Genomic DNA, 10,000 nt, shown 5'->3' with positions numbered 1-10,000 from the left:
ACATGACAGTTTGGCCTTCAGCTCACAATAGCCATAGAAATCCTATTTTCGTAGGGCAGCTGGGGGTGCGGGGATGAGGGAGATAAGGGGGGGGGCATCTTTGACACTAAGCGGATCCCCAACTTAAATAATAATGGAATGGCAAATTGTGATATTTACTGATGTTGTAAGTCCAAAATTTGATCGAAAACTTGAATAGATTTAACAAGCATTCTAGGTGGCTATGCATGCAATTTATAACTGCTTTTACGCCAATTGGTTAGAGTAAATTTCTAAATTTCAAATTGTTACAGTATTTGTTTGCTGCATGTATTGTCTCGTCTATTACGAGATTATTCACGACTGTAAACTGTTTAACTCTCATTTCAAGACAAAGACAAAGCTATGAGACACTTGATGTTTGTGATTCAATCTTTCTCTCTCCTTCCGTCTTTTGTCATGAAAATAATCTCTCAGATGGTTTCTTCATTCCAGTTGTTATCTGTGTTCCACATTATCATTTTCTTGCAATCTATCATTCTATGAATCTCTGGTGTTACCATTCCTTCTTTTGTGTGTGGAATCCCAATTTCACATTCAGTTTGCTTACCTGTGCGTGTTCATAGTTTAAAATATTTGGACTTTCTCTCTTTGGTTAACAGCACAACAAATGCCTGAAATTTAGCACTCTTAGAAACAACAGGAAAATATTGAAACTACTAACATTCTTGAAAAGCGTAATCTGCCATGGCATTTTTATACAACTCTTACTTAGAATTTAGAAAAGTTTCTTTTCTTATTTTGTGGTAATTATGGTAAATCAGATGCAAAAATACAATTCCTTTTCCAGGTCTTTATAATCCACTTGGTGAACAACCTCGAGTGAACGGCCAGCTTGTTCCTGGATATGATAAATATTTTTGTTATTACAATATAAATACCTCAGTGATAATTATATTGAGGAGACATTGGTAATGATAAAAATTACATTATTCTTATAACTGATATTATTGATTATGCAAATTGTAACAACAGACAAATATTAGGAAGTGCAAAGTACTATTCGGGTTGTTGGTAGAAAACTTTCTCGCCACCTTCTTCTACCTGATTGCTTTGCTCGTGTACTGTACAGTTTCATCCCCTTCCAAATTCTCAACTCAACCATGTGAACCGATTGACTCTTGTATCAGAAACACATGTCAACACGAGGAGGTATGTGTTACAGGTACAGAAGTCGAAACTGGGGGTGAGCACACTGACAACGCTAAGTGGTAAACTAGGAGGTTAGCAAACTGTGCAATATACATGCATGGATGTGTCAAGAGGAGATTGAACGCCATACTTTCAAGAAAGATTTAAAGGGGAAAGATCTAATTTATGGTTTCAGTCTTCTTTCTATTATGGTGAGAGCTTTACTTGGAGATGCTTGTGTCTCATACGTTATCCAACAAGATATATTACCTCACCCGAAAGGATTTTAGGATTAAACACATTTAGTACCCTTAGGGAGAGACTATACAAATTCAAATATATCGCACACAATGTAGCAAGGGAGACAAATCCAATCACCGTGAAAAAAAAAAATGATTCCTAGGATGAACGACCACCGAGCGGACATTTTCTTAACCAAAATGGAACTTCCAACGGATAAGACACGGCACCTTATTGAATGCAAACCATAATTAATAAAAAAAAGACTCCATATTCTAATTCATGAAACCTGGAAAGTTAATTACACTTGAAACAAAATTTGTGACGGCTTGAAAACTCTAAGTAGGTTTCATTTGTGAAGTTTTAAATGCTCATTTATAGTCTTCACGACAATTGTCACAATAAACTTCATTCGCCAGCAAAAACAGTAAAATTAATATGATAATGCTGATGATAATAATGATAATAATTACGAAAATGATGTGATGATGACCACAATGATAATAACAACAACAACAATAATAATGATAATATCAATAACTATAAACAAGACAGTAATTCTAAACTATAAAAAAAACTAACTAGCTGTAATATATTCACGTAGAAGTATTAAAAAAACATACTCAAGTCCTTTAAGTACCTTTCCTTATAAAAAAACAAATAACGTTTTAAACAAATCTTATTAACGAGAACTTTTGCGCCTTGGCAACGAGTTGTTACCAGGAGGTGCGTGACTTGGCTGTGATCTTCGGTAGCGGTTTCGAGTCACGTCGGCGACCGTTCGTAGTCACATGATGTGTGTCCCCTAAGAGACTATATACACCACGTGACTGCCTCATCTTTTTTTTTTTTATTTTTTTTTATAACCTTGTCGCTAAGATATACCGGTCGTCAGTGCGCTAATGGTGATGACATTAAAGATGTCGATAAAGTAAATCGTAACTATTTTAAAGATGGATGTTGGAAGGAAGGCTAACCTCTCGTATTTATTTTGCAGTTATAAGTTCATGAGAAAATTCAACGTTGTTGTTGTCCAATCAAAAGTTTAAAGTTTTATACATATATATATATATATATATATATATATATATATATACATATATATATATATATATATATATATATATATATATATATATGGTTACTGAATATCTGGTCATCCAAAAGTCTAAGTTTAATTTAAGACCACTCATTCAAAGAAATAGCTTGAGTATATATATATACATATATATATATATATATATATATATATATATATATATATATATATATATATATATGTATATATATATATATATTATATATACATATATATATATATATATATATATATATATATATATATATAAATGTATATATACACACAACACACACACACACACACACACACACACACACACACACACACACACACACACACACACACACACACACACACACACACACACACACACACACACACACACACACACACACACACACACACACACACACCATTCTTCATGCGAAATGTGACGAATAAATTTCTCATTCTATTTTTAGGTATGAAATATTAAAACAAACGAATTTAAAACTTATTCCTTATATCTTACACCTGGCAAATTTTCTCTGAAGCTTATATATCGACTGACTTGAAACTGTTTTCGCATTCACTGTATCATTTGTACTAGTGCTTTTTTTGGAATGCAGAACCATTTGATGTGTACATGGGATTTTGATGAATATTCCTAGGGTGAGAAATGAAAATGGGGTAATTGGTCCCACATGAGGATAAGCCAGATATACCTTACATTGTCAACATATTTTACATATAAGCAGATATTTCCCTCCTCGTGTGGTTTTAATAAGGTCCAGCCAAAGGTTATTTCATAGTTTAGGACCTGTCACTTTGGAATTAAAATCTTTGGTCATGCGTAATCTTGGCACTTTTCTGTGCCATCTAGTTTAATATCATTGACTTATTTTCATTTTTTTTTCTATTTGAATTACATGATGTACAAAGTCCTAGTTACAGCATACTTAATGGAATGTTCATACTTGGTGGTGAATTCAATATATTAATCCAGATTTGTATGATGTCTGGGTCGACATCATGCATCATATTACTTTGTGACAAAAAGAGTAGTTAATCTTTTCATTCCTTCAGTTGGCCCAGTTTGGGTTACTGGCCTTGAATAAGTTGTAATTATATCTCAAAGCTGTTTTAAAAGTTGCAGTCCGAGTTAAATCGAAATAGGTATGAAGTGAAGAACAAAACTTTGAAACCCAGATTTCCTCTTCATACATGAAAATGAAATCTGCAATTGTTTCAGAATAATTGCCTTACCTTTCAATTTTTGTATAGTAGTTTCTTTCAAGTAGGTATGCAAGCATTGGGTATTCTTGCTTCAGTAATTTATTAAAAAATACTTCGAAGGTTGCAAAAATCAGCTTTTGGTTGAAATATTTATTAATGCAGGACAATGAACTGTTTAACAGAAAATCCATATCGTTACACTGAAATTATACGTCACTTGGTCACTATAGACAAATGTGAAATAATTCTTTACCTCTTCATCCAAGCATTTTTTTATCAATACATTAAATCAGATCATTTCAAACCATGAGAAAATGACTTATACTTAACAAGTATTTTCTTTTGATAAGATACAATAGAACATCATATATGATGCATAGGCTATTTTGGGCAAGTATTTTCTTCTGATAAGGTACAATATGACATTATAAATGATTCATAGCCTACATTGGGCCAATATGTACATATCTGTTATATACTATGAAATCCCTGATATGGATATTAGGAAATAAACTCTAAATTTTAAGTACTGCAAAATAGTTAATATCTTTCAGAAAATCTTACTCTCTAAAACCTGTTACAGATTACAATTTTTCGTGAATATGAACAATATTTTAAAAGTAATTTATATTGATTATAAAGTATTTGTATAAAACTACCTGAAGAGACAAAAACAGCATAACACAATCCCAAATTAAGATTACTGGAATTTTGTATTCATTTATACTTTCACTTAATTCAATTTTAATCATTAATATGTAATTCAATTTTAATCATTAATATGTAATCATAAAGAAAGAAGAAAAAGGAGATATGAATTGGTCAGCGTGCTTGAGGATGCTTGAGCAAGTCCTTATTTTCTTGTTTACGTTGAATGTGCTACAGAGAAACAATTACCATCACTTACTTCTTCCCAGTACAGTAATTTTGAGAAATGTCTATGATCTTGTAGGTGTTTAATTTTTTTCATTATTGTAATATGTATTTCTCAGCTTACACAGATACAAAGACACTGCTTACAGGAAATGAAAATCACAAGGTCTGATTTCCTATCCAACATGTATATTCTTAATAATAATATAATCTTTACAAGAAGAAATAATGAATGAATTATACGATCAAAATCTTAATAACCCTATGACGACAGTGCGTCACACCCGTGTAACACAACTAAATGCCTGATGACGGGGCGACACACCAGTGTGACGTTCCTGATGCAATAATGCATAAACCCGGCGTCAGGGGTTTCCACTTATCGCCGGGCCCGTCGGGAATTGGTTAATGCACATTGCTGCTCATTTTTTTGTTTTAGCTTACAATGATGAAGAAACTGGCTAATATCAAATCTAATTCACATGGTCTTATTTCCTGTACAACAAGTATATTCTTAACAATGATTAAAAGAACACTGCGTTCACCCTCATACTTAATTCTGGATATGTCTTTAAAATAATATCAGTCTGTACTGGCCAGGTTTTGAACCTAAACTGCTTGTATGCTGCTACAATATTTATCAGCATTCAATCATTAAAATCTTAATTAATGCATGTCTATGAAAAAAAGGACAATATATTATTTGCACAACACAAACACAACACAAATCAGCAAATACAGGTACCATTTCCCTGTTATAACTATAATAACAAACAACCACAATACAAAAGTAATACCATTTAAGAAGACTCGAGGCCTTTCCTGAGTTTGGCAATACTTTGCAGGACGACTGGTTTAAGCTTTAGATTATTTACAATTCTTATATACCTTTCTCTTAATAAAATATAGCAAACCTTAGAATATCTATAATTTTACTATTGCGAAATCACAAGTGTTACACAGCCAACTTTCCACTGCTTAACCAAAATTTTATTTCACACATTTCATATAAATTGTGAATTGATTTGGCTTGCAAGCAGTACTGTAGTTGATTATATTAGAATGCATATTAAGTTCATAGATTCATAACTACTACTTGTTTGTGACTACATATGAGGCATGTCAATGCTACTTTTCCCATTACACGGACAGTTTATCCATGTTATCCTTATTTCGTTGATTTCACTTCATCTGACTGTTTTTGTCCCAGCAGCGTCTCCTTGTCATCGTTGACGAAATCTTCATCTAGTAACTCTCCTTCTTCCTCATCACTTTCTTCTTTCTCCAGAGTCTCCAATTCAGCATCAGGTGACTCTGTGTCTTCCCTTAACATTTGTTCTTCATCTCCAGCTGGAATCTCTTCTTTCACCTTAGGGCTCTCTTTCAATACAGATTTCTCTTCCACTTGAATGTCTTCCACCAGAACTGCTTCTTCCTCTACCATCACTGCTTCTGAATCTTGCCCTTCTACAAAGCCATTGTCATCCTCCTGAGTTGACATTCTAGGCACTCCCTCCCCAACAAGAGCCATAGACACATCCCACAGTTTGGCAGCAGTGTCAGGATCTTCTGCAACTGGTTCCAACTTGTCAATTCTGCACTCGCGTAAAAATCCCCATTCAACACCATCCAGTTCCTCTGACACAGTGCAGTGGATGGAAGTTTGGGCTCCCTGAGAAGAAAAATTATTATAATGAGTATTGATACACTGTACAGCATTTATTTAATACACACACACACACACACACACACACACACACACACACACATGTACACATTTTCAGACAATGCTTATAATCATAATTAGGTGACTACTACCCTAACCTTGCACACATATGCATCATCAATAGATTCAGAACTATCACTATACTTAAGGGGAGAGAATAAAAATAATGTGTAGGATGTTTACATCTATCTGGAAAAACAAATAAATACAGGTATGTCAATATATATTATAAATATTTTTTTTTCTTAAAGATTCAATGGACACAAAGACACACACACACACACATGTACACACACAAATACATGACTATGGGTTCTGAAAGCCAAAGAATGAATCCTTTGGCAACACTAACTTACTTGCATTACTACAATTACAATACATTTAATTCATAGAGTATGGAATACCCTGCCTTATGAATTCTATATTGAGATGAGGGTCTGCTACAAAAGCTATATCAAATGTACTTTGTCAAGCCATACTCTTCATTCTTTGACAAAGCCTTACCTGTTTAGCATTCCTCATGAATAGGAGAGCAATAGGAGCAAAACACAGCTTTTTGAACCAACTGAACTGAGGGGAACTATATCTCATGAGCCCAGTGTAAACAAAGCCAGGACACAAAACAAATACTCCAGTTCCTGTGCCTGTAAAGTAGAAAATAGATACATAGATGTAGATATCTCAACTATGTAAATAATCAATAAAATAATCATAAATATATACAGAAAAGTATCTAATTCCTGACATAAAAGTAAATAATCAATAAAATAATCATAAATATATAAACAAAAGTATCCAATTCCTAACATAAATAGTTTCACTACAAGAAAGACAAGTATGTCATTTAATAAACAGAAATTCACATAAAAACTGACAAAAACTAGTAACAATAGTTACCTTGAAGTCTCTTAGCCAGTTCTTGGCCATGGAAGATGTTAGCTAGTTTTGAATTACAGTAAAGGGGATTCATTCTTGCTTTCTTATTCCAGCCTTTATCTGCATCTAGATTATCAAAATCAATCTGGCCACTTTTGTAGAGCATTGATGACACATTCACAATTCTGTAAAGTTTGTGTTGGGTCACCATTTTTAATCTCTAATTTTCTTATTACTGGTATTTAAAACAACAAAGAGATATTCATCTTCTGAAGTTAACAATCTCTGACTATCTTTACTATAATATAAATCCCCTTCTACAAAGTTTCCTAAGAACATACTGAAAACATATATTTCTATTCCACTTTCACTAATATTTCTCTTCTACTTAGCGATCTCCAACATTCAAAGAGGTTTCTTATATTTTAAGGAGGTAAATTTACAAATACTGCTCAAAAGAACGGCAACAATCAAACATAACTTAATCCGACCCCAAGAACAAAGTTAATAGACACCAACCGAGAACTGGGCGTGCGCTGAATATGATGGAAGAGCAGATGGGTCAGAAGAAAGTGGCCCAAGTGGTTTACACCAAAGTGAACTTCAAAGCCATCTTTGGTCTTTCTTCGCTCTTCTGGGGGGATAAACACTCCAGCATTGTTTATAAGGACGTCGAGTTTATTAAACTTCTCAATGAAGTTCGATGCGAACGTTCGAACTGATGCCAAATCACCTAGGTCAAGGTCCATAACAATCTGTGATGAATATCAGAAGTGAAATAACTTTAAAATCATTCATGGAATAACGAACAGAGTTTCTTATATCTATCTATCTATCCAGCCACATATACATGTACTTATATATATGTGGGTAACATGAATTAAATTATACACCATCATTATTTATTTAAGTCACTATTCTAGAGATATATATCAAAAAAATGTTGTTGTATTTTTAAAATGAGCCTAATATCAACAACTAAGCTTATAGGAGAGGAAAGATGCCTGTTGGTTCCACCATGAACACATCCAACCTAAAACAAGTCTTGAGTTTAGTCCGTTTTGTCACTGACAAACTGACCATGAAACAGGTGGTACTGGTTTACATGGTATCAGCAGCAGGTGGAAACCTGACTTGACCTATGGGTCAATAGGTAAACAAGATCTAAAAACAATCATATCCATTACAATGAATACCTTAAGTTAACTTAAGGTAAATCATAAAACTTTAAAGACTGACAAATAAAAGCAATGATAAACTATTAAAGTAAGCCTTCTACAGTGAACAGTACTTATCTGAAATATATCTGAAAACAGTAAACTAAAGCAAACACTATATCACAGGGGATGAATACTGTATTGTGCAAGAACTATCCCTCATGGGGATAGGGAGAATAAAAACTTAAATATACATCTTACAAAATATCCATGTTAATGTTAAGCAGTGCAAAATAAAATGAATTACCATAATGAGTGCATAATTTGGCAACTGTATTTGTCCGGAAAAATTCTATAATATAAAAAATAATTAAATTTAATTGTTTTCATTCTTCTTGAGTGTGTGTATTAGTATTGCATTTATTGAGACCAGGTTTATAGGGATTCCTATATAAAGTGGGGTACATGTGGATGTTTTATCCTGACATTATTTTATAATTTACATGTTCATTTTGTTATGAATAACTTCCGATTTCAAATATAAACAATCAGAAAGAAAAAAAAATGCAAACACATGTTTTTGTCTTCTAAATATTACATTCTTTTTTATTTGTATGTGTGTTTGGGAGGGATATTTTTTCAGATTTTTCTTTCAGGGCGATCTGCTGAAAAATACATCAGAGAAAATAAGCAGCTGCCATAAAAAACAACAACTATATTTCTTACTAAATATGACTTGATATGAATATCTACTTACTATTCTAATAAATGTTTTAAAAATAGGAAATTAAATATAAAGAATTTTCTTACTCTTCCTAAGCTTAAGAACACTTAATCAAACTTTATGATCTGGTTTAAAAGCCTAAAAATGGTTTGTAGGATAAGTAGATGCAAACTGCTTTGACTGGATCTTTTCATCTTTTTAACTAAATTATTTTTTCTGTCTAACAGATTTACAGATAATACCATAACTTGACATTATCTACTCCCACTATCTACTTCTGCCCAATTACCTTAGTCCTTCCCTCAACTATGCCATACTGTTTTGTATCTCCTACCTACATATATTGTCTTTCTTTTAAATCAAAATACCAGAAATAATCATACATACCCACTGAAACTGTAACAAGATCTATTTACTAAATATAAAAAGGTAAATGATTCTCAATATTGCTACCAGAAAAATCTGTTGGTGGTAAACCTACAAAGAACCTATACCCTTGACCATACATCAACTGATCTCTCAATGTATCATATGAAATAAGGTATTGATAAAGAAAAAAAGAAACATATGCATTTCTTCTGCCTCTGACTATACATCTGCTAATCTCTCAATCAAACTTAATAACTGAAGAAGAAATAAACTTGAATTAATGAATCACCTATTTTTCATTTACTTAGGAAAATTTTACTCACCAGGTCACCATCACCGGTGGTAGTACGGATGTCTTTCACAGCTTCAAGAGCTGCCTGGCGGTTCCTGCATGCAAGAATTACAATGGCTCCACGACTTGCCAGGTCACGTGCGGTCTCCTTCCCAATACCTGAATTGGCTCCTGTGATCACAACCACCTGTTGATTTTTAAGAAAATAATTAATAAATTTGTTCTAATATTCACAACTTATATATGTATATCTTCCTTTAAAAATAAACATTCTCTT

The 10,000-nt window shown here is 32.9% G+C and overlaps 1 protein-coding gene across 1 annotated transcript in view; it reads right to left on the bottom strand.

The window, feature by feature from the left end:
- Positions 1–3,841: 3,841 nt before the first annotated feature.
- The window catches only part of LOC122248560 (retinol dehydrogenase 11), an 8,328-nt gene continuing 2,169 nt past the window's right edge, over positions 3,842–10,000 (bottom strand). The window contains exons 2-6 of the mRNA XM_043008657.2: positions 9,755–9,910; positions 7,701–7,936; positions 7,203–7,366; positions 6,810–6,949; positions 3,842–6,251 (exon numbers count right to left, since the gene is read on the bottom strand). Coding sequence (XP_042864591.2) covers positions 5,748–6,251; positions 6,810–6,949; positions 7,203–7,366; positions 7,701–7,936; positions 9,755–9,910 — 1,200 coding nt within the window. The 3' untranslated portion in view covers positions 3,842–5,747. The remainder of the gene's footprint in view (positions 6,252–6,809; positions 6,950–7,202; positions 7,367–7,700; positions 7,937–9,754; positions 9,911–10,000) is intronic.

This window comes from Penaeus japonicus, unplaced genomic scaffold (genome assembly GCF_977035675.1).
Source record: "Penaeus japonicus unplaced genomic scaffold, GWHDUDI00000001_assembly GWHDUDI00000020, whole genome shotgun sequence".
Lineage (NCBI taxonomy): Eukaryota > Metazoa > Arthropoda > Malacostraca > Decapoda > Penaeidae > Penaeus > Penaeus japonicus.
This window is presented reverse-complemented; position numbering and strand designations above follow the sequence as displayed.